General features: G+C 37.4%; 1 protein-coding gene across 7 annotated transcripts in view; it reads right to left on the reverse strand.

Annotated features, from left to right (window-relative positions):
* The window catches only part of MYO3B (myosin IIIB), a 290878-nt gene that overhangs the window by 129086 nt on the left and 136261 nt on the right, over positions 1-25531 (reverse strand). For all 7 annotated transcript variants that reach the window (XM_087919959.1, XM_087919960.1, XM_087919961.1 and 4 more), the window contains 8 exons: positions 25207-25305; positions 22431-22545; positions 21121-21247; positions 20792-21002; positions 19357-19504; positions 18651-18804; positions 17127-17215; positions 16192-16321 (listed from right to left, as the gene is read on the reverse strand). In XM_087919959.1, the coding sequence (XP_087776085.1) occupies positions 16192-16321; positions 17127-17215; positions 18651-18804; positions 19357-19504; positions 20792-21002; positions 21121-21247; positions 22431-22545; positions 25207-25305 (1073 nt within the window). The remainder of the gene's footprint in view (positions 1-16191; positions 16322-17126; positions 17216-18650; positions 18805-19356; positions 19505-20791; positions 21003-21120; positions 21248-22430; positions 22546-25206; positions 25306-25531) is intronic.

Genomic DNA, 25531 nt, shown 5'->3' on the forward strand with positions numbered 1-25531 from the left:
GCAGGAAATCAAAATTTGTTCCCACTCCCACTGGTTCCACCCCCCCCCCCGCCCCTGATAATTCTGCTTTCCTGTTTGGCTAAGGAAATATTTCTGAAAAATTGGCCCGAGGACATACAAGTTGTTATATTTATTAATTTAACATACATTTTAGCCATGCAGTATGAATCTATATTTTTTTCTTAAACTCTACTCCTTAGAATTCTTTTGGTCTCTCTTTTCTGTTTCTAGTGAATGAACACAGGACCCCATTTTAGTACTTTGAAACAGTACTAAAATATTTTATCTATTGGACTAGTTTCTTATATTTCTAATATAAATAGAACATTTCTGGGTTTCTTTGCTGCCACCTAGTAGTTATCCAGATTTTTGCAATGTAGCCCTTTGGTACATAGCCAAGGATTTTAATCAACTGAATGTTTCCCATCCTAAATTGGGCTGATGAAACAAACAAAAATAGGTAGGGTAATGGGAGAGATCAGAGAACAAAAAGTACTTTCCTTGCTCAGCAATGCTGGATAGATAATAGATAGATGGATGGATGGATGGATGGATGGATGGTTGGATAGATAGATAGATAGATAGATAGATAGATAGATAGATAGATAGATAGATAGATAGATATGGACAGTATCAACTCTGGGCAGTTCATAACATGCGGCTTAGATTCACAAAAAATGAGGAACCATAAAGTAACCATATTGGTTAGTTTCACATCATATTTCAGCCTCACAAGTTATGCAATCCCAATCACTGAGTCACAACCATCCATTTTCCAAAAGCTGTTCAAGCTTCTGGCCTGAATAAAAGCAGCAACATAAGCAAAAACCTTATAAAAAGGAATACTCGAAATCTGTAATTGTTTACTTGGAAAAAAAAACCATATGAACTCTTCTGCAAAGGCACACAGAGAAAGACAATATAGTATGTCAGTAGATTATTGGATTAAAACTGACTAGATTCCAGTTTAATTCATCAACTAGCTATGAAGCACCCTGGATGACAGGAATGAAATTTGCTGTCTGGTTTGCTGATCCCTATCCTGCCTCTATTGCTTCTGCTAACAGCCACCGCCAGCCCGTTCCAAGGTAATTGGTAACACAGCCTAGCAGATTCCATACATCTTGAGGCTGCCCTTGAATAGTGTCAAAATAATGGGAAAGATATTATTTTAACACTGATACAACTAATGATAATTTAAGCTCCTGTGTGAGCTGGGGACAAGATGAAGGCAATGTCATGGACACAGGGCAGGGGGAAAAAATGTTGCCAGGATATAATTCTGCTGTGGTTAGTGCCAAGCAATGATTTAACCATAAAATAGATTATTAAAGATATACTTTAGTATCCTTTATTACATGTTGGGAAGCGTTTTTTTTTTTTTGGTAAGTGGCAGGATTTAAAAACTACTACTGAGAGGCCTACATTTAATCAAGGGAGGCCTTTGCTGAAGATGAAGAAAACATATGCAGCAGAAATTTCTCAACTAAATCTTATTTTATTCTGTTTGGAGCATCGTTGCTCTCATTTCCTTGTTTCTCTATGCTATTTTTATCCCAACCTTCAGAACAAGTGCTCTCAGAAGAGCTACCAAACCAGATGATTTCCCCACTCTTCAACCATCTCTTTTATCTAATGCTGTGTCAAATTATTAGCTCTCCTAATATATGAAAGTTGATGGAATGAGTTGAAGAGAACAAATAGAAATACGCTCCCCTGTGAAATCCTCCTGGAATTTCCACATCATGGGAGGTAAAGGGAAAATGGCTTCCCCCTCTTTATTGTTTTTAAAAGTCTCCACCTAATATGGTCACTTACAGAGTCTAGCATAATTGCATTAATCCACAATTTAATACTAAGGACAGACTGTTTCTTTCATGGATATTTACTTTTCTGAGTTTTGAGTTTTGGAGCAGCCACAACACCGAGCTCAGGAAAGGGGAGGACAATTACTGTATTTTTTGCACTATAAGGTGCTCCAGACCATAAGACGCACCTAGTTTTGGGGGAGGAAAACAAGGAAAAAAATCTGCCTCTGCCTCCCAGCAATTTGCCTCCTTGCAGCAAACAACAAACAGCCTGGTCAGCTTCAGCACAGCCTGATTTAGCATGAGCAGCTGATTGGCGATTGGATCTGCCTCCCGAAACACCGCCAATCAGCTGTTTCAGGCTGCGGAGTTCGACGTTGCCCATCGCTGTTGTTGCCACCCATTGCTGCCGCCTATCACCACATCTGCACGCCACATTTTCAGCCTCCACATGGCGCAATTTTCAGCCTCTAGTATGTTTCCTGCAATTTAGGGAGTGGTCCCATGCTTCTCCTGGGCCTTTCACAGGACAGAAAAGGAATAAGTGACTAGATAAGGAAAGTGATCAATGCTGAATTAAATGAAACGGTCTCCTAAGGGAGGCTATGCTATGGCCCTTTCTTAAGGCACTCTATGTACATCTTTCATATTAGAACTTGTCTAGTCCCCAACATTTCCTTTTTAGAGAAGGTTGTTAAGAAGTCATTAGGACTTCAGTTGCAGTATGGCCTAGAAAAAATAGGCAAGATAATTAAATTCCTTTCAATCAGAGTGGATGAAAAGAAAATGGCACTGGTCACCTTAAGTCATAAAGGGGCCATAGTTGCCCACCTCTGCCTTAATGGATGCTTATTAAGACTTGGATGGAAGAATCTACCTTTTCTGGTCCTTTGGATAAAACGTTGGACTCTCTCTCTTGTGTTGCAGGTTTCAGAACTCTCACTGTTGTTTAATATCTGCAAGATAACTCTGGGAGAAAGTATGTGTCTGTCTGGGATATCATTGTTTCTATACACATTCAGCATTTGCACTCTATATATCGGGGTCGCCAAGCTTTTGGACCTCAGGGACCACCAAACTCATAATTTTAAATCCCACGGACCAGAGACCCTAGGAAAATCCCCCCAAAAGTTTACAGGAAAATTCTCCATCCTGTTTTCCTACCGATCGATCATTTTTTATTTGGCATTGCAGGATATCGTCTCCAGCTCTGTTCCCGGAGGGGTGGGAGAGAGAGAAACTTTTGTCTTCATGCAAGGAAAGCAGCAAAAGTCTTTCTTTCTCTCCCCCAAACTCCACCAGTAATGAGTTTTTGTGAGACTTGTTGTGCCAGCACAGCCTCTTGGAGCAGGATGCCTTTCAGGGTCCCAAAAATTCATTTCTGGTGGAGTTTGGGGGAGAGAAAGAAAGACTTCTTGCTGCTTTCCTTGCGTGCAGCCAAAAGCAGAAGAAGAAAGAAGTGGAAAGAAGCAGCCCGGTGCCCAGGCAAGGTACGTGGGGTGAGTGGGGCAAGTTCCCCCCTCCGCCCTTTCCCCCTCCCCTCACTACCCCATGTGGGCAGCGAAGCCTTGTGTTCCTGCATAGCCTGGATTAATTGCTCTGGGGGGTGCTTTGGGGCTGACATTTCTCTGTGGAACACCAACATTTTCTCACAGACCACCAGTGATCCCCAGCCCACTGGTTGGCGACCACTGCTGTAGATGACACAATCAAAAGTTGTTGAAAGAGCTTTTCAGAAATAATGGACGGGAACATCCATATGTAATTCAACTCCGATTAAGAGTTCAACCTGAATTCACCTTTCAAGATGTAGACTGGTAAACTTAAACTCTTATCTAAGTTCTCACAATGGAAAATTTAAAACTCTGGGTATGTGGAACTTATTAGACTGATGAGAGCCTTTTTATTGGGTTTCGGATGACTGATAAATGCAGTTGTGAGATGTTTTGAAATAAAACAGAAAATGTGCTTTGGAGTGAATGGGAGCACAAATATAACACCCTACTGCAATTCTTCAAAGCAGCCATCAGTTTGAAAAATTTTGCTGTTTTGAAGAGAAATGGAGAGATGTTGATCACACTGCACAACCATTACAGTCAAAACATCTGAATGGATCCAAGTGAAAGACTGATGTCCTGACTTTGGATCTATCCAGATGTTTTGACTGTATTTCCCATAACTTTGGGTCAGGGTCGAAGATGGTTGCAAGGTGAAACATCTAGATAAGGGCATGTGTGGAGAAACTGTGCTGGATCATTGTACAAATCAATCCTGCAGTTGAGAAAAGACTGCATGAAGTCATTTGTGAAATATGATAAAAATTCATTATTTGGCTAAATCCAGCTATATTTAATCTAGTTCATCTATGTCCCATACCTGCTGGTCAATATAGTTTACAACTGTTCCTTTGCCATTTGTAGTTTAAGTCCTCTTTGTATGCATAACATTATTGGCAATGTGACTAAATACAATTAATTTTTACAAGCTTTTATTCATATGGGTCATACTTGAAGAAACAAGGCAAAGATAACAGCTTTCAGTTAATTTTGCTCATTTTTTAAGAGAAAATATGAATTTTGATTTATCTATAAATGGATACGTTATCACTATAACAGCTTTTGTTACCGATCCATTATACCAAAAGGAGGAAAGTCCTCAGTTACCTTTTAGTAGGGGAATCATGCAGCCTCAAAATTCCACTCATTATATTATGAAGTGAATTCATAAACTGCAAAAAGCTTTAAGGACTTTTTTCTACATAAAAACGTAGAAGCAAGGGAATAAACATAGTTTAAAGCATTTAATTTAATTTAATAGATAGATAATAGATAAATATTTATTTATTCTATTAAATAATAGAATTTATTTAATAGAATAAATCTGATATATATATATATATATATATATATATATAAAACCTTGAAATAAATTCTGCACATACATCAGCCATAGTGTTACTGGAATTCAACTGATCTGAAAAACACTAAAAGTTTCCTGAATCTGCCCCGTGCTGGAGAAAATGCTATTAATTAAAAGCAAAATAATAGTTGCATGCTTATGATCGGTGTTTCCAAATTGCATTCATTTTTCTCTCCTGACAGAGAAGTGTATGAAGTAAACCTATGGTCCGTTCTTCCTCTGCCGTTTGTAACAGCTAAACTCCTTCTTGAACAATATGCAAAGTTGAGTAACCAGTTTAGGAAACTAAAAGAAATAGCTCCTTTGCCAAAATATTTCAGTTGCTTTTATTAAATACTAAAATCACAAAGGGTCCTACAAAGTCCATGGGGAGTATAAGTGGGCCTTGACATACAACCATAAAGTAGCTTGCCCATTACAGTCATATGTTATGACTTTACTTTTTTTGTGGTGGCCATTAAACAAACATTGCAGTCATAAAGCAAACACCACCGTTGTTAAATGACCACAATGGTTTGTTAAGCCAACCCATTGTTTGTTATGGTGTGGTTTTGCTGAAAACTGGAAGTAATGTCCCACTTTCTGCAAAACTGTCATAAAATGCGGTGATGTGACTGCAGAATGGTTGCAAATGACCATAAATGTGGCCATCTTGCTTAGGGCCCAAATTGTGGTCATGTAAAGGTGAGGGAGGGGCGACCATTGGCTACCCAGGTCATAACTCCCTATTTCCAGGTAAGTTGTAACTTTGAACAGTCGCTAAGCAACCAGTCATAAGTTGAGGACTACTTGTAGAACCAAAGCAAATACACTAACATTTTCAAGTAGTTTATTTTTTCCATTCAGCACTGAGATGTATGCAATGCTACTTTATATTTTGAAAAAAAAATATGAGTTGAATATTATCAGTAGTTAATGTGAGTGGATATATTTATCCTCCATGGTAAATCAATTCTTGAATTCCAATTTCAGGTTATGTTGAAGATCCAGGTTGTTAGCAGATACAAAAATATAAACCTGGTCACTTCCAACATACCTCAGTTTTGCTTTGACCAATGTTTGAAGATAGCAGCTTCAGAGGATGGAAAGGGGAGAGGAAGAGAATTCCCTCCTCCCCCATTTTAGTGGGAAAACCTGTACAAGCCAATAGCTCCTGAAATAACTTCCCAGGTTTCATAGTCTGCAATCTAAGACCATCATCAAATGAACCTGAAATAGAGGTTCAGGTAAGAAAAAAAGTGCAGCAACACATATTCAGAGAGCAGAAGAAAAGATTATGCTTTCAAAGTCAATTAGTCGTGACAATTATAAATTCTCCCTATTATTAGATGCAGGATATGCAGTTCAATTATTAGATGCAGTTCAAATTATTGAGGAAAAAAGATAAAAGAACTAACCTTTCTTTATTTTGCATGGTGGAAATATATTGAACTAGAGTTATGCATATCATGGTTTTGCTCTGTCATAATCCAGCATCCAGAGCCAAATGCAACATAATAGGGACTAGGGTAAGGCAGACAATTACACATAGTATTCTCTCTCTGTTTTCCTCCATTATAACTTGTTAACATCAGAAGAATCCATTAACACCTCACTTATGACGGAAAAGCTGTCAGTTAACTGATCATCTGCAGATGGTATTGTTATTTCTATTCTGAATATATTCTGGACTATGCTACTTCATGTTTTTCCATATATATTATATATAGCCATATGCAATGGTGGGATTCATCCGGTTTGCACTGATTTGAGTGAATCAGTTGTTAAATTATCCACCCCCTGCTATCCAAATGGATCCTGGGCGCTGTGCTGCAATGGAGAAATGGGCAAGGAGCGGCCATTATGAGGGAAGGAGAAAGCCGCTTTCCCTCTTTCTTCTCCCTGCTCCTCCTCCTTCCCTCGTGCCAGCCGTTCTGTTACCCATTTCTCCATTACCGCACAGTGCAACGCAGCGCCCAGGATCCATTTGGATCGTGAGGGGTAATTTAACAACTGGTTCACCCAGAGTCAGGCTGGCCATTGCGGAAGGCTCGTCCCACATGTGTGGTGGAGCTGGAGGATGGGGAAGGGCCACACCTCCCATGACAGCCAACCTGAATGAACTGCTTGTTAAATTACTTGAATCCCACCATTGCCTATATGTCTTGCAGGGGATACTCACATTTTTCCAGAAAAAAACAAAACAAAGATAAAATAATGATCCCAATGAAAGGGAATATATGCAGCTCTGAGTTGTGCTATGGAGTCCTTGGTGCTCTCTAAGCTTCGTTGAACCAAGAACGAAGGTCAGAACTAAGCTCAAAGAGCAACAAGGACTCCCTAAAATAATGAAATGACCAACAGTAACTGAGACCAGCCAGTTGCCTTCTGACTCTAAAATGTTTTTAAAACACAAGGTGATCTCAGAAATGTTCTAGAACTGATACAATTTAGAGTTAGGTAAGAGGTTAGTAGGATCTTCCATACAGAAAACATTTTTTTAAATATTTCAGTCTTGTTCATTATTGTTTTGATTGTGTTTTATGCGGCTACAATTCTCTATACAAAATTGTTTAGGAATAAGGTGCATTGCATTCATTGGGTTTGATTTCTATAGAATTGCTCTGCAGAATATATTCTAATAAGCAAATACATTTTTTCCTCCCAAACTGAGTGGAAAAGTGGTTTAAAAATACAATTTGAGTAATATTTGGGATATTTAGCAACATCACCCTGTCACTTTCAAAGTCATCCTTTTCTTTGCTCTGTAAATAGCACCACCTTGTGGAACATTTGCAAACTCTTCCTACTTTCCAGCACAAACCCTGTACTTGTGATAGAACAATGTAGGTTTTTCTGTTGCACAGAATTGGGCAGTTTTTATATAAGAGATCTACTTTCAAAGCTGATTGCTCTGAAAGCCGGCAGAATTTGGTGCGGTCTGTTGCATGAATGCATATATTTCTTCGTGCCCTCCTTTCTTTTTTAACATTTTTATTGAGTTATAAAGTATTATAAAAGACAAAAGACAAAGTAAATAGAAAAGCAGTAGGGAGGGAAGGGGAAAGGGAAGTGAGGAAAGATAAGAAAGAGAAAGAGAAAGAAGCATTGTCTTCCAACTCTCTCTGTTACAGTAAAATAAGGCATTGACATCAAATCACAGCTTTTTGCTTTTTCGTAGTAATATGAACAAGCCATTTCTATAAAGATCTATCAGCCTAATCAATGAAACCCAAAGGCAGAGTTTCATTCTTCTCCACATCAAGCATGAAGTTCAGAAATGGTCTCTGTGTGGGATCAAAAGTATTTATATTATTTTCTTTAATCAAAGTGGTCAATCTTGCCATTTCAGCCAACTCCATCAACTTCTGCAACCATTCATGCCCTCTTTTCTAAGCTTCCTGTATTTTAAAATAAATACCCACAGTCCAAGAACGTGCTTTCTCATTTCAGAACCTATATTAGGCAGAGGGTTGAATAATAAACCCCAACTCTGTAAGGCTATTGTATTAAAACAATGGTTGTTAACGATAAAGCAGTGAAAAAGATCTAAAACTACGTACAATAAGATTAAAGGGGCATAATCACCAATAGCAATTGCCCTCTCAAGAAAAGGCAACTAATTAAAACATTCAACTCATATAAGAGGATATATCTCTTGCCAGGGCTATTAGATTAGATTAGATTCTGGACACGAGTACGAAAGGATTTTCTTTATGACCCTTTGCCTTATATCAAATCTTGCTCCCAATCCAGCTAGTTTAGTCTGGCTGATTCTGCAAGAATGGGCAACAATTTTCTAAGGTTTCAGAAATCTTTTCTAGTCTCCTTTGGAGATGCCAGGGAAAGGCAGCCCAAAACTTCTGAAGAGAAAATGCATGGCGTTTCACTAGTTACAGCCCAGGGACTGAAAGAAAGCCCTTAGAAATTAGTTTAGGTTTGTGTAGAAGTCAATCGGCACAGATTCCTTTTAATATGCAAGATTTTATCAGACTTTAAACAGAGGGAAAGGAGAAAAATCCTCCATAAAAATCATATACGTTTATCAAATAACACAAGGGAAAATAATTATTTTATGATAATTTCTTTCATTTGGAAGCACCTCTAATATGGAAATCTGTAGATGAATAGGAAAAGAGGGGATTACATATTTTTCCATTGTGTTATTTGCTTTGGGGGTAAACAACAGAACATTGAAGAAAAAGATGAAGAACTTGTGAGCGAAAGAAATTAAAGGTAAGAGTTATGAAAGACAAAAAAGAAATGTAAATGGCACAGTTCAAAGCATCTCCATATATACTTCCTTTGGTTTTTTTTCTCTTTGGTATTCTGGGAACTATATTTAAGACAGAATATTCTCTGGTAGTCCTCTATTTATAACCACAACTGATCCCCAAATTGTTGTTTCTAAATGAGACAGTTGTTAATTGAGTTTTGCCTCATTCTACAACCTTTCTTGCCATATTTGTTAAATGAATCGGTGCAGTTGTTAAGTTAGTAGTATACTTGTGAAATGAATCTGGTCTCCCCATTGGCTTTGCTTGTCAAAAGCTGTTCAGGACTCCAGGGCAATACAATCATCATAAATAAGACTCAGCTGCCAAGTGGCTGAATTTTGATCATGTGACCATAGAGATGATGCAACAATTGTAAGGGTAAAAAAAGGTCACAAATCATTTTTTTTCCAGTGCCATTGTAACTTTGAACTAAATGAACATTTGTTAAGTCAAAGACTGCCTGTGCCTCAATTCTCAAGCAAGATCTTTTCAAATTCTCTGTTTACTTCCTGGCTAGTACACATCTGCAATAGCTGTATATTTCAGCAGCCCTAGCGGCAGCCAAAAAGAAAAAGAAAATCACTGAATAATTTCTAACATCATCACGAACAACAATATCCATAAACTAATTTGGAATTACAGAGAACCAGCAGTCATATAACATAATGTATCCCCCAAGAGGAATGGTAAACAAAAATGCTCTGGTTCAGATATAATGCCATGGTTTAGTATTATGTGCATTGGCAGCAAACCCTGGCTTGCTTATTCCCCCAAGCTCATTTTATATAGCCAGGGGAAAGAGATCTGAATTAAAAATGAATTCAGATTGTACTCAATAATATTCAGAAAATGTTGCTTTGGTTATACTATGATTTGTTAATGCTAAAACTATAAAATATAATATAATCCCAGTTTATTGTGATAAGCTTAAATTAAAACAGAAATTAAATTAACTGATGGTCTTCATATAATCTACATACGAATCACTATAATTATCTGCAAACTTAATAAATGTCTTAAGAAACATTTTCAGGCTTCCCTTAATTTTAGAATGTTTTTTTAAAACTTCTAAATAATAAAATTTCAGATATACCTGAAATAGATATACTTATCCAGATAGGCTAAATATGCAAAGAGTTTTCTTTGTGTTTCTGAATTCTGCCCCAAAATTTGGGGTTTGAGGTGTTCTGTCTAGTCAAAACCTGCCAGACAATTCTGGAAGGATTGAAGTCAGCTTAATTCTATCAAATTCAGGAATTCATAGTAGGCTTTCTGATTGTTCTAATTAAACATATTATTTGACAATACCACAGCCCTGAGATATCATGCATTATGTCAGCCAACTCTCCCTCCTATCTTTGATGATTCATTATGGGTCAGAATGACCTCATTTTTGTGAAATGGGCAATTGTGTTCCCATATCTAAACAGTTATAACTAAAATAGTTGCACTGAAAATATAATGCAGCCATTCCTCTGTTTCAGAACATAATTGCTATTCCATAACAGAAGTTTTGATAAACAATAGGGGGATAACAAATGGAAGATCACTCTTCAGTTCAGAGAAGAGCAACTAAGATGATCAAAGGCCTGCTGCCTAAAACATATTCAGAACAGCTGCAGGGTTTGGGTTTGTCTAGTCTAAAGAAAAGAAGAAATAGGGGTGACATGATAGCAATATTCCAGCATTCGAGCGGCTGCCACAAAGAGGGGGTCAAATTATTCTCTAAAGAACCAGAAGGCAGGACAAGAAGCCATGAACAAGCACATACTTAAGGCTCATTCTCACGTCCCCCTAACTGCAACCTGAAGATGCCCTGATAACGATTTGTTAAGGACAAGGCTGCATGTCACCACCTTTGTCTCATCCCTGCCCAACACAGAAAGAGCTTAAATTTGCCTTTAGCTTTTCCATTTTACATGTAATGTTCTCTATTTCGCATGACTTCCATCGGTCATGATCTATGCCATTTTATGGACAATGATGACGATGATATGGACAGAGGCCAGGATTTACCCACCTCTTATTAGCTTCTCTGAGTTTCTGTAGGCATGTCACCTCTAGTCCTTGAGCATTGTTTTCCAGGGCTATTCTGCTTCGGGCTCTTTCAGAGTGAGTTATCCTTTGTACCTGCTCTTGTTGATCACACAATTCAGCTATGTGGGATTGGAGGCTTAACAAATAAAGATCCATTTCTCTTTGCTTGTCTTTCTTTCCCACCAGGCCGAGGTATCTCGGAAAGCAGGAGATGGGAACTGTTCATTAACTCTCTGATTGCACAGGGCTGATCAGCGGGATCAGACTCCTAGTGGCCAGAGAGTCACATCTCCTTCAGCTACCTTGAAAAGTAAGTAGGAGATGCTATGGCAGGAGGTGAAGCATTTTGAAGCAAACAAACCATTACAGAAAAGCAGCAGAAAGAAGTTCAGGATTTAAGCCCTTGAAAATATATATCTAGAGAACCAGATTCTTAGCTTTTGTTTAAGCTGCTCTTTGTTATAACTCAGGCTATCTTTGAAGGCAATAAAGTATTTAGTCTCTACTACCCAAATCAAATTGTCTACTGCTTGTTTTTTGGTAAGAACATTGAATCTCAGTGAAAATTATTTCAGAGGCCTCTGGGCACTGTCAGAACGGATCCCCGCACTGATAAGGAAACTGGTAGCTGTTGTGTAAACATTATCCAGGTGCAGGCCAGCTCACCTTCTCAGAAACTGCAGACTTCAGCTCCCTCAACAGAAAGTATGAGAAAAAAAAACAGGCAGAAATGAACTGCCCTTTGAATTATGTCTTACCTTTGAAAATAAAAGTTCTGGATAGAAAATTATGCTTTCAACTTAAATATCTTTTTTTTTCCTTAATAAAACTTAATCAGAGATCACAGAGCCTGTTTGCAGTCTTGCAAGAGTTCTGACAGGTATCTCTAAACAGCTGGTGCTGCTTGTGATGAAGGAGAATCTTTCCTGTTCTCCACCAGTGATTTAAGAGCTCCTGGCACTGCTTTTCATGCTTCTAACACTTGGCAGTCTCCACTTCCATGTGAAATATTGGACAGAAAGGCTACCCAGTAAAGTGGGGGAACTTTTCTCAGTTTATTGGCAAGCCCCATTGATCACTGTGCTATTTTATGTGTTGTACCTTATGATTCTTGACTCTTGATGAATGTATCTTTTCTTTTATGTATACTGAGAGCACATGCACCAAGACAAGTTCCTTGTGTGTCCAATCACACTTGGCCAATAAAGAATTCTATTCTATTCTATTCTATTCTATTCTATTCTATTCTATTCTATTCTATTCTATTCTATTCTATTCTATTCTATTCTATTCTATTCGCCAGGAAGCCTTCACCTATCTATAGATCAGCTGCACTGACAGATCTGCACAACAATGGTGGGAGCTTCATGGCAATGCCAGAGACTCTCCATTTTTTTTCAGGAAGCCTAGTCTACAGAACAGCAGACTCGATACCATCTTTTAGCAGCTGGCTAAATCCTGTGGTGGTGCAGTGGTTAGAATGCAGTACTGCATTTCTACTCACTGCTCACTTCAGGCGTTCGATTCTGACCGGGTCAAGATTCATTCAGCCTTTCGAGGTCAGTTCCCAGATTGTTGGGGCAATATGCTGACTCTTTAAACCACTTAGAGAGACCTGTATAGCACCGTGAAGTAACATATAAGTCTAAGTGCTGTTGCTATTATGTCTATCCATCTTCAACATTTGCCTCCTCCAGCTCCAGCCCAACCTTTTATTAGGGGCAGCAATGGCTAAACATTTCTCCCACCATCAAGTAATATGCACTGAGGGGGGGAAATAAAGATGGGGAAACCACCAATTTTTTTCCTAATTAGTCCCACATCAAATTTGTAAGGATAGCTAATTATATAAGGACAGCACCAGTCCCTGGTCTCATCCCTGAGAGTGAATAGGACACAACAGTCCAGGAAGAGCAGTTTGCACTATCATATTTCTCCATCAACTTAGACTGGAAGAATGCACTTTAATGTGGATGTGAGAAAGAGCCTTTTAACATATCTAATTCAGGCAATCAAAATGCTGGGCTAGATATTCTTTTAGTAATAGGGAGAAGAGGGCAAATTGAGTTCCAAAAGCTCACTTGTAAGATTCTCTGCCTTCGTGTTACTATTTGAATATTCAACATATTTTTAAAAACTGTATGGTCTAAATATTCCCAAACTGAGAAGCTATATTTATGGTCTCCCCCCATATATGTTAAACTTTTAGCTCTTTAGAGATAAGAGGAGTGCACTTAAATTATGCAGACTAAAAATCAATAGTCTAAAGAGGACAGTAATGCAACAGAAAGGCATAACCACAGATTAGTATAATTTGAGTCTATTCATTTACATCAGTATCTGTATTTCAGAGCTCTCAAACGTAGCTGGTTTAGTCACGGACTATGTATAGTTCACATTTCTGCAGTTATATGCAGTGATATAATTGCGGTAGTTGGAACTTGTTTGCACTGTGATGTTCTATTTTTTTCCTTCAGCTTTTCAACAATAATTCTGCTTTAGGTAAAGGAACGATGAATGTTTTGCTTCCCAGTGCAAGTACTTCAAGTCCTCTGGGCTTTAGAAAACTTATAGACAGAAATCACAACCGACCTCAACCTGTTTCAATCCACATCTGAACATATTCCAGGTAGTTTCAGGCCAAGAGTCAGTATTGGAACTACCTTTATCATCCTGATGGGTGACCTGACCTACTCTACAGGAAAGATGGAGGGTACAGCTCTATTGATCCTCCTGGATATCATTTGAATCCTTCCACTATGGTATGCTGCTAAATTGGGGCTGGCTGGATTAGGAGGCATGGTTTCCTATCCTCTTTATATAGTCACACTAGAAGGCTTCCAGTTGACCTGTTGCTGGGCTGTGGTGTCCTACAGGGCTCCATTAAATCACCCTTATTCTTTAAAATGTATATGGAACAGTTCTGAGGTAATTAGAATATTGGGAGAGAAGTTGGGATTGGGCGTTCTATTTATGTTGTTAGTTAGGTGAGGTGGGAGAGATGAGACAGGGCAGGGAATGGATCAATATATGCATGATGTAAAAAGCTGCATGAAGGCCACTAAAGTGAAGAAGCAATTGGAATAAAGAAAGTCCAAGGGCAATAGCACATCTTTAAAGAACTTACAGAAGCTTCTAAGCTGAGTTTTATGATGGCATGAGTTATTATTTGAATGCAGTCCACAATCACAACTACACAAGTGAGCTGTCTTTTACCAAACATTAACTAATTTGAAACCATAGTTTAGTTTGCATCCCTATTTTACAATTTACAATATAGAAATTACTTCCTGCCCATCCTTTTCTAAGATTAACCCTGCAAATTATCCAGTGCACTGACCAGTACTGTCAGTGAACACAACTATCTTAATGAACACAATTATCTTAATGAGCACAAATATCTTAATTAAAAATTAATTTTGATGTCTTTGTGAAATAGATTTAGTGATTGTTTCTTTTCTAATTTTATCACAGGAGCATTAATGTAAACTTTAAGCATATCCCAAATGGCACAGATCAGAAGCAGATATTTTCTTGCTCCAAGAAAATATCTGCTTCTGATGGTCCCTTCCTCTGAAGTATTCCACCACCACCCGCCACATACAAATAGTACAGTATATTAATGACAAGTTTGATGTCTTCTGAAATTAATTTCACCATCAAATTATTAAAAACAAAATAAGATGAACTAGATTCGTTAATGAGAACAAAACGGTAAACTACTATTATATGATTCCTGTGAAGATGACTTGAGGGCCAGCTGCAAACTTCAGGAACTGGTTAAAGATTTGTTTTGTTTTTTCTGTAGAAGTAGAGTTCTTACTCCCCTTGACAGAAATATAATAAATGTTTTGATACTTTATCACTTTATAACTACTGGTCTCTGCCCTCTCATAGTTGATCTTTTTCTGAACATTTTAACAGATCTAAAATAAAGGAAGCATACTTTTTATCATGAGTTGACTGGAGGTGAGCAGTGCCCACATCAAGATAGATGATAGATAGATAGATAGATAGATAGATAGATAGATAGATAGATAGATAGATAGATAGACATTCTTGTTCATACCCCTCTGAACAATGGGAATCAGTGGCAACACTGAGGCTAGCCTGAAGTAGAGGGCTGGATCACTGCTGCCACTCAAAAAGGCCATTTTGTGCTGTACCACAAGCCACATGAGCCTTGGGTATTGGCATGATTGCCCCTGCAGCCCAGAACCCCCCAGGATCTTCCACTTACCTTCAGGCAGTGCTTCCTTTCTGTTGACAGGCCTCTGTGTCCTAACCAAGGCTGCTCTGGCTCGTACAAGGCCTTTGCTCTTGAATGGCTTTGGAGGATGTTCTTTTGTGGTCTCTGAAGCCTCAGAAAAACGCATGGAAACACACCCTATTCCTGTATGATTTTCGGAGGCTGCAGAAGCTGCACAAGACATACCTCATTCTTGCATGGCCTCATAGGCCTCCAAAAATTGTGTGGGAACAGGTGTGCTTTTGAGAATAGTTGTGGTTGGGTGTTGGTAAGCCCCGGTGTGTCAGCCAAAACACTGTGGCATATCACTTTGACACCTGTCATAGGTTTGTCATCACTAGGATGTATAAATCATAGACATAGTTTTTAAATTTCTCTTGCAGGTTTTTGTTGTTGTTGTTGGTTTCGCTCTAACAGCTGGATTCACTTTATCACTATAAATCTTTTTTCAACATATACTGTACATTTATAACAGTAAACTGTGTACCTGTGGTTTAAAAATGATCATAAAATACATACTTAATAAGCCATAAGAGAGACGCACACAGAGCACACATTAATGATTCTTCTCATATTCCTCTCCTTAGAAAATATGGAAGAAATTAATAATAAGCAATTTTAAAAGAGTATTGTAAAATAGCAATAGCACTTAGACTTATATACTGCTCCATAATGCTTTGCAACACTCTCTGAATAATTTACAACATCAGCATATTACCCCCAAGAATCTGGGCCCCTGTTTTACAGATCTCGGAAAGATGGAAGACCAAGTTAATGCTGAGCCCTGTCAGGATTGAACTCCAGGCTGTGGGCAGAGTTTGTCTGCAATACTTTAATCACTGCGCCACCAGTGTAGGTTTCTAAATGTAGAGCATTTAGTCAGTAGAAAGTCCTTAATTTTTAGACTTCAGATGTACTATACCTGTTTTGGTCAATGGGCTTGAAAAAAGCTGCTGAAGAAGTTTGTTCTCTGAAGTCCTCAATACCACCATTATGTCAGCAGGAAGAGTGTCTCTGTTCTTCTCAAGGAAGCCATAAGCATCATAGTGAACCTATATACAATGTGGGAATTAAATGTGAAACAGCCTCTAATAGGATTCTGTCACCCGTATTATTTTAAGTAAAGATGGGGGACTTTTCCCTCTGAGGCTTTATGTATTGCTCAGTCATATTTATGTCTACTTATTTTCATATGCACACACTCACAACTATTTTCCCTCATTAGCCATCTCAATACAACTTGCTATACAAGAAAAGTTAAACTTCTCTGTTCCCCATCTCTTTTTTGCTTCTTGTTTTTCTCCTGAATTTTAAGTGTTGCAACCACTGCTGATTTTGCAGAAGGCCCTAGTTTAAAGCTCTCTGGTAACTGAACTTTTCAAAAGTATTTTTAAAAAAAAACACTCTGTTCCTTGTAGACCCCGGTAACCATAAAGTAAGGAATTAAGCAGCAGATGCTTTGACTTCTGTACTGAGAAGATTGTAGTCTTCAGCCTTAAAAAAGAAACAAGGCACTTTTGTGAAATTGGCTGTGACAGGAACAGTTACAATTCCAGGAAACAGATAAGGGGAGAATGGACCAGCAACACCATAGGCTTCACCTATAGATGTACCACCATATTTTAAATTAAGAATTAGCATCAGTGCCTTGATAGTTGAGGACATCTGAAGTTCATTGTACCTTCCAACTCAGTTCTATTGGCCATCAAGCACCATGGGTTGTAAAACAGTGTCTAAGTTTTAAAATGTAAACTCATTAAAAGCATTAAGTAGGGAAGAAAAATCTGAAAGTCACTAAAGGGAAATCTAAGGATTTTTATTACATTTGAATTTAGTGCAAAGTTATATAAGTTTTACCTTTCCAGCATAATGATGAATGCCAAAACAAAGCTCCACTCGTTTAGGTCTCCAGAAGTATTTGCATCGCAGATTATCTTCAAATTTATCTGTGCGTTTAAAAAAAAGAAAACAATATTAATGGCCTATTCTTTTGATGGCTGCCAGTACAAATCTTTTTACATTGGAAAACAGATAAGGTGCTGATGATATCAGATTGGGAAGCCAGACTTGTAGAATATACAGCAATGGCAAAAGTTAAGGTATATAGTAGGTTCAAAATAGAAATGTAACTAAATTCAAGCAAGAATGGCTCCCTCATACATTACTCAGCAAGGCAAATTCAGATATTTGGAGTATGATTGCAAAAGGGAAAGAAACCAAAATAGATGAAAAGAATAAAATAAATAGAATCTGAAAGAATGCTTAATGTTTAAAATATGTATATTTATTTCAGTCATCAGTCAGGGTACAATGGAAAGGAAATGTATAACTTGTAAATCAAGTAGCTTCCTAGTAATGCTTTAACTTAGTTTTTTCTTCTTCTTTTGTATATCAATGGCTATTCTTCTCTCTTTTTCTATGTAACCATTAGTATTTACTTTCTGAATAATAAGAACCAGAAATATTAAAAATGGCCCATTGTTTCAATTGCAAATCAGTTTCTTCCCAGCCATGTAATCAGAACTATTTCCCCCTGAATACCAGTTGCAGCCCATATTGCCCCTTAGATATTTTATATGATTTTTAAAATTATTATTCAATATTGCTGTTTATGTAAAATACTAATTAGCTCAGCAACAGAGGCAAATTACTTTTTTTTTGTATTTGTGTGCAAAGCCCTCTCAGGCTACCTTTCCAGTTGCATGGTAACTATGCTGATTGCACTATTGAAGGACACAGCTGATGTTCAATTATCCAATCTCTGCATTCAGGAATTGGTAGAAAACTGTCCATACATCCCTATTGAATACCTCTAGAAAAATATTAATTTTCTAATATCTTTCTCAATGGGATAAATACCAATTGGCCTAATGAACAAAGAAACCTTAATCTAAAAATTGGTTACAAAATGATTTTAAGCTGTTTTGTTCCCTTATTTTTTGCACAGCTAGACAGGTAATAGTGCTAAAGAAGTATAGTTTATTTCTAATGGGAATGGGATTTTTTTCCCTCAGGTTTTTAAGTGATTATCTTTTCCTGCTGCAGCTTGCCAGTTTCAGAGAAGCTCTGCTGTAACGCTCGATTCTCTCTATAGGTAATTTTTTATTCAGGAATTGCTTAATCAGCAGATAACTCTCGGATGGGGTTTGAATTCACATATCAGCTGAACTAATATGAATCCACTTGCTTCCTTTGAAAATAACTAATAGTTTATTATATGGAGAAGATGTCTATCTATAATTTTAATAAAATACTCAATAATTTAATCATTTGACTTCAAAGTCAGCTTGGATTTAAACTTTACAAAATATATTAATTGTTCTCTTGCTTTTTTCTTCTGTGTAATTATGAAACCATTTGGGATTTCTGAACAGGTCATACCAACTAATGTTAGGTCTGTTGCTTGCGGAAATCGGCTTTCTTCATCCAGTAGAGAAAGTAGCCCCATTGGTTTCTGAAGGAACATATCTAAGAGTGGTCTGTTGTCTTCATAATCAACCAAGACAGCATCAATTCCTTCATTGTGATATTCCATCTAAAGTATTACAAAAGTTTATAAATCATAAATACCATTATGGGAATATTCTGGCTTTTCTTATTCATCTAGTTGCAAAGCTGAGAAAAGAATAAGGCAAGCAATTTTCAACACATGTTGCTGCTCAGCTATTTTGGTTTTTTAAAATTACTATTTGGGAAACACTTCTCTTACGTTTGTTCCTGGTTTTTACATAACTAAAATTTATATGTTGCTTTCAGTCCTACTGATTGGTGGGGGAGTGGGGGAGCTTCTTTTCTTCAACACAATAGCACACAGCTGTACACAAAAATAATATATTACAAATGCATTGTTTAGTATGGCACCATATTTTAATTGCCATATACAATAATGTGTTCATATACAGAAGTTACACATGTGTCCGATAAATTCATATGGTGAATGCTTTTCCCCTTTCTGAGAAAACATTTATTTTCACAGAAGACCGATGAAGTCATAAACTTCATACCAAAATCATCTTCTTTGGTTCATTGGTCTTACAAGTCCCAAACCGAGCCTGCAGAACTTGCTGTCGAGTCAATCAAAGCTTACCTGCTCAAGTGCAAATATGTGCTGATTGAAATAAAATTGGATCTGCTCATTTGCAATGTTTATGCACAGCTGTTCAAATGAGTTCCTTGTGAAGTTCTCAAATCCAAAAATATCCAATATCCCAACATTCATTCCACTTTCAGCATTGCTATTTGAAAATGAACCAAAAAAATAATAATATCAAATATGATACTATAATATGTTGTTGTTACTATTGTGAAGTAAGGTATTAAACAGAATAACTATTTTCTTCAGGGACAAAAGTTAACACTGAAAATATGAGTGCCTTAAAGGAAAAAAAAAGTTCATTTCTCCTGTAGTGATTTATAGTAGCTTCTAGATCATTCAATCATTGTGCCAAAATAACAGTAAGGTGGGCAGGCTATGATGATGCAATAAATCAATAGTGTGGAAATGATCAGATACAAAAATATACACACTCCTAATATATTAATCATTTACCAACATAGGTAAACATTACAATGAATTTTCCCTACCTAGCAAATTTAACTATGGCTTAACTAATTAATTAACTAATTAGAAATTAGACATCTTTAAACTAAATCTACTAGAACTAAAGCTAATAGCAACCTGTGCCCTCTAGATACAGTGGATTTCAACTTTATTCCTCCACTCCAGAGTGTCTTATATGTGGCTGTGTTAGTTGGAGCTGATGGGAAGTAAAATTCACAAATCTGGAAGGTTGTTTATCCCATGGAACAGTTCTTAGCAGTGTAAATCATCCACCATTCTCAAAGACAAATCCACCAGCCAAGGCAAATTCATCCATATTAGCTTCCCTTCTGCTGGAATTAATGGGTGGGAAAATCATTCTGTTCATGCCAAGCTGGCATGGAAAAAGGAACCAATCCAGATACTTTTCAAGGGCATTAAAGGGCACCAGATTCAAAAGTTTCTTCTGACTTGCCTTTGCAGGATAATGAGAGGGCTGATGGGCTAATATGCTCAGTCTTTCACTGGCAAAGCTTCTTTCTCTTAGCTGAGAGGCTTTTCCAACCCAACCAGGGTTTACTTTTGGTCTCAGAACTACCAAACTTTTGAACAAAGGATACACTGGTATTTCCGTATTAGGCATAGTTAAACACAAGAAGTTAATGACTGGGACTGAATTCAAAGGTTTACTTTATGCTGAAGATAATAAAAAGAAAAAAAAACAGGGGAAGATAAAAGATAATGTAATTAAAACATCTTCTAGTATCTTTCCAGGCAGGGGCATGATTTTAACCCATTTACCTAACTTAGTTAAATCCCAATCAAGTCTTTGAAAACATTGGAGTTAATGTCCCAGGAACAAAAATGCATGGAAGCCAATTTGAGACATTATCTAAAACAAACATTAAACTTTTGATGTAAAATAAAAAGAGAAATGCGGGCATCAACAAATAAATATGCAAGGCATTGACTGTTAACTTGCCATATATTTTTATCAGGTTGCAGCAGGGTATTAATCCGATTTACAATCCAACTGAAGAGTCGGCCATAAAGAGCCTTTGACATGGCATCTCGTACATCAGCTGCTTTGTCCACAGTATTTGTTCGGATAATGGTCTCACCTCTTGTGACAACACAATGTGAGGTGAGAGCTTCCAGAAGTTCTTCTGAGCCAATGCTCAGCAGTGCAGCAGCTGAAAGACAGGGAGGTTGTAAAATGGGGGCCCAAAGTGCTAGCCACCGGATGTGAAATTAGACTTCCTGATCATATTCTGCATTAGGACAATTCAGAGAAGTTAGCAAAATATTTACCATTATCTAAGGCTTCCATGTTGGGCACTTCGCTTTTGTCAGTTTGGTGTTGTGAAGAAATGGCAGCAAATTCGATATTTCCTGTATTTAAGATCCCAGCCAAAATTCGATACACTGAATGCACTTCCTGAAAATGGTAGGAAAGTCAAAACTATAAACTTTAACAGGTTACCAACACAATACTTTGTGGAAGACATACAGTCTGAGGACAGATTGTGTGTATATAATTCCATAATCTGAATGCATCAAGACATACTGTCCTTCTCAGATTATAATGTACATTCAGCACTTTAGCATTTTTAGCCACTGCAAAAGCTGGAAGTTGCTAACATAATGCAGTCACGCTTCATGGTCTTAAAGGATTCATATCATTAATCTTTTTCTTGAGTTCAATATGTACTTCTGTCTTATTTCTAATCCTATCTTAGATGGACAGCCTCTTAACAGCCAATTTTGGTTGATTAATTGATTGATTCATTGATTTATTGGTTGATTGATTCATTCATTCATTCTGAGCAGTGACAGAGTGTTTTTAACTCTTTATATATCAGTTTTATGTACCAGTTTCATTCTTCATGCACCAGTTTTTCTGTTCATAAAAGAAATCTGCCTAAACTGTGAGACAGTTTGCAGTGAGATGGACAGCAAACAAAATTAATCCATAAACAAATAATAAATAAAACAAATGGGCTAATACCTTGCCAAGCAGATCCTAGAAATATCCTACTGCAATGTGAGCATCAAAGGCAGAATTCAAAGAGATTCTGGTACATCAGAGAAGAAGACCAAGTGGGATCTGGTAGGCTTGGGGAAGGGACTGATAGGATCATGAACTGATCTTGAATTTCTCAAACTATATTCCTAAATACAGTTCCCTCATAAAATGCCTAATCTTCAGTTAAATTATTAAGGAAACTTGACTTTTATTATTGTGTATTTTATTATTGCTATTGACTTCAGAATTAATTATGTGATTCTGGGGCAATTTACATGTTGTTATTGGTGCCAAATATGGGTTCTTCTTTGTCTAATCTAGCGTTGATTCACGTTTAGTAATTCTAACCCTAGTGAATCACTCCATTGCTGTTATTGTAGTTCCACTCTCACTTGGTAACCACAAAAAGTATTCTACAGGCCATACATAGAATTGTCAAAACCTGATCCGGCAGCCACCATTGTACTGAATCATATTTTCTTAGCAACACTAAATTGAATAAGCCTCAATTAAGTTGCCCGCTGAAAAATATAAATGTTTAAAGCAAGGCCAATGTTATTCTGGCAATTATGTATATAAAAAAATCATCACTTACCTCTTTAGTAAATCCTATGATCCGAAAGCAATGCTGGATAGCTTCAAACTGAGTTCCATAGGATTCTTTATTAATAATATCATGCATCACCTTTCCTGTGCCATTTTCAATATACCTGTGTAAATTAAGTCTCCTGTGTAAATTAAGTCTCATTTGATGTCGTACCCTTTTCATGCTCATAGGTCTGCAATTAGTCAAAGAATCTATGGCCACATTGCTCCACAGCTCCCCTGACATGACTAAATACACAAAGATTGAAACACCCAGGATTATGGATCTCATAAACCTCTGCCTAACCACACACTTCCAACTAACCAACAAATTAAAGGTATGCCTATGGGATCACCACTTTCATGACTTATAGCAGAAGTCATTGTGTAACATCTAGATGTTATAGGGCTTCCACAATTACAACCCAAAGTATGAATCATAAATGTAGATGACACCTTCGTCATAATTAAAAAAGGACCAATTAAAGAACACCACAGAACTGTCAACAATATCTTCAGAGCAATCCAGTTTAGCAGAGAAGACAAAAACAAGAGCTCACTACCTTCCTGGACACCCTGATCAGCAGATACCACAATTGCAAACAAGAAATATAAGTGCACAGAAAAACCACCCACCCCAACCAAGTGCTCCACTACCAAGGCAACAACCCAACCTCCCACAAGAGAAGCTGTGTAAGAACTATATTTAGATGAGCACAAACTCGCTGCAGCAACCCTGAACAGCAGAACAAGGAAACGGAGCTTCTATTCAACATATTCCAAGCAAATGGATATCCATGCAACTTTATCAAAAACTGCCTGATCACTCAACCCAACATAGCACAACCAACACAAACCCTAAAAAGAGTAACACTGCCATACATCAAGAACATCTCAGAAACCACCAATGGACTACTACCACCACAGGGAATTAGTGTAGCACACAAGTCAACTAAAGCTTTTCAAACCATCCTAAGTCTACCCAAAGAGTACATGGATGGAGTAAGCTCCTGTCATTGAGCTCCTGTCACTCCATCCATAGCTCCAGCCCACCCAGCAGTATGAAAGCAGACAATATTGCAAGTAGATAAATGAGGAGCACTTTAGTGGGGAAAAAATACCTAGATGCGTTCATATGTGCAAAGAGTGGAAGCCAGCACTGGACCTGGCCACACATGAGGCATCACAACATGAGGCGAGGCAAGACCAGTTGGAGGAGCCTGGAAGAGCCAGCAACCCGAGCACCACTAGCTAATTGATGTTAAGCTAGTTTTCTCCCTCCCTCCCTCCCACAACAGTGCACCAATGATAGGTGCACAAGCACCAAACAGATTGAACTAGAAATCTAGGCTATCAGGACAGCATTGTATCTAGCATGTGTAGATTTCCTTGAAATTGTTTGTCATTTGCTAAATAAATAAATAAAACAACTCAAAAAGGGAACAAAATTACCAAAACACCTCCCCACCAGCAGTCAGAAATCAGATGAGCATAGATTAACTCCAAGATTAACATCAGACCAACAACCAAGTAAACAAGACTCTAATCAAGGAACTGCCAAACAAGCCAACAATAAACAGCCCAACAAAACAAAAAACTAGGAACCCCACCCAGACCAGTAATGATAGGGCAAGCCACGACCAGAATATAAACTGAGAACAAAGCCCACTGATGATGTTACCTAGTTTGGGTAATGAAATATCTACAAGAAAACAACCAAGCTCAGAGAGCACCAAGGACCCCTCACAATGTATAGTTTCTGGAAAGTAAAATAATTAGGCTGCTTATTAAGTCAAATCCATGACTGAAATCCCTTTTGATAAGCCTATACATAATTTTGAGACTGAGCCAAAAGCTCAGATTAAATCCTTGCTAAAGAATTATTTCAACTAAATCAGTGAGTATATATTATGCCAACATACAGTGCCTATCAGTTCAATTCAGATTGCAGCATCTCAATAAATATCTAGCTATTTCCTAGATATTGTATATTCTTGTATAATTAACAAATGTAATCTTTAGGATAATTACCTACTCTCAACTCAATCTACCTGACTGGGTTATTGTTGGGAGAAAATGGGAAGAGAGACTATTATATATGCTGCCTTAAGCTCCTAAATGAAAGATAGAAGTCTAATGAGCAAACCAACAGGAGAAGAACAAGCCCTTGCAAAGAATTGAAAATATATTATGTTGCAGACTCTACAGAGACACATTTAACCTCTCATTCTTACCTCCTTCCCTCGTTACTAACCATCATGACCAGCATATTGTAGGCTGTTCTTTTAATTGATGCTATTATTTTCAAAATGAGGACTTCAGAAAATACAGTTAGGTAAATTTTGGGTCAGTCTCAAAGTTGGGATAGAGCAAGGCAAGCTCCATGAGAGATCGGAAACTAGAATACCCGAAGGCAAACTCTGGCCTAATATTGCTAATTACCCAAATAGTAATGTACCAATTTAAAACAATTCATTTGGCTTTGTTTGTCTAGAATGCTAATACATACCATTAACTTTATAATCATCCATTTTGGAAAACAGATTAAATTTGAGAGTGTGGCAAAGCTATAATTAGATGAACTTTTTATTTTTGATTAATTTAATTAAGCCATATGTAAATAATAGCATTTCTTCTTGCGTATACAGTTATATAAATGAGAGGACTACAGTGGATCTTTAGGACAAGGGGAATGATTAAGGCAGACTTTAAAACGTCTCACCAAAACAAACAACTATTTAATACTTAGTTATAACTAGCGATAAACACAAGTCAGCAAAAATTACCTGGGAGGCTTTTTCTCAGAGAGCTTATATTCAGAAAGTTTCTTTTGATGATAAAGACCAGCATAAACGTAGTAAAATATATGGAAGTTTTTCTCTCCTCTGTTAGGAAAAAAAAAGAATTACTGTAGAGCATAAATATAAGATGTTATATTTAACCTGAGAGATTTAACTAGTATATAAAACAGTGTCAGGAAGCAATAGTCCCCCCCCAAATCACATCTGTTTATATACCTAAAGAAATCCAGATGTCCAGGCTACAAGATCCATCAATCTCAGGTCCCTCCTCTATAACTGAGGTGATGGAGTTTTATTCTCCATCTAGAAT

The sequence above is a fragment of the Pseudonaja textilis genome, chromosome 1 (assembly GCF_049901715.1).
Source record: "Pseudonaja textilis isolate UNSWEBS1 chromosome 1, rPseTex1.2, whole genome shotgun sequence".
NCBI classification, from domain to species: Eukaryota; Metazoa; Chordata; class Lepidosauria; order Squamata; family Elapidae; genus Pseudonaja; species Pseudonaja textilis.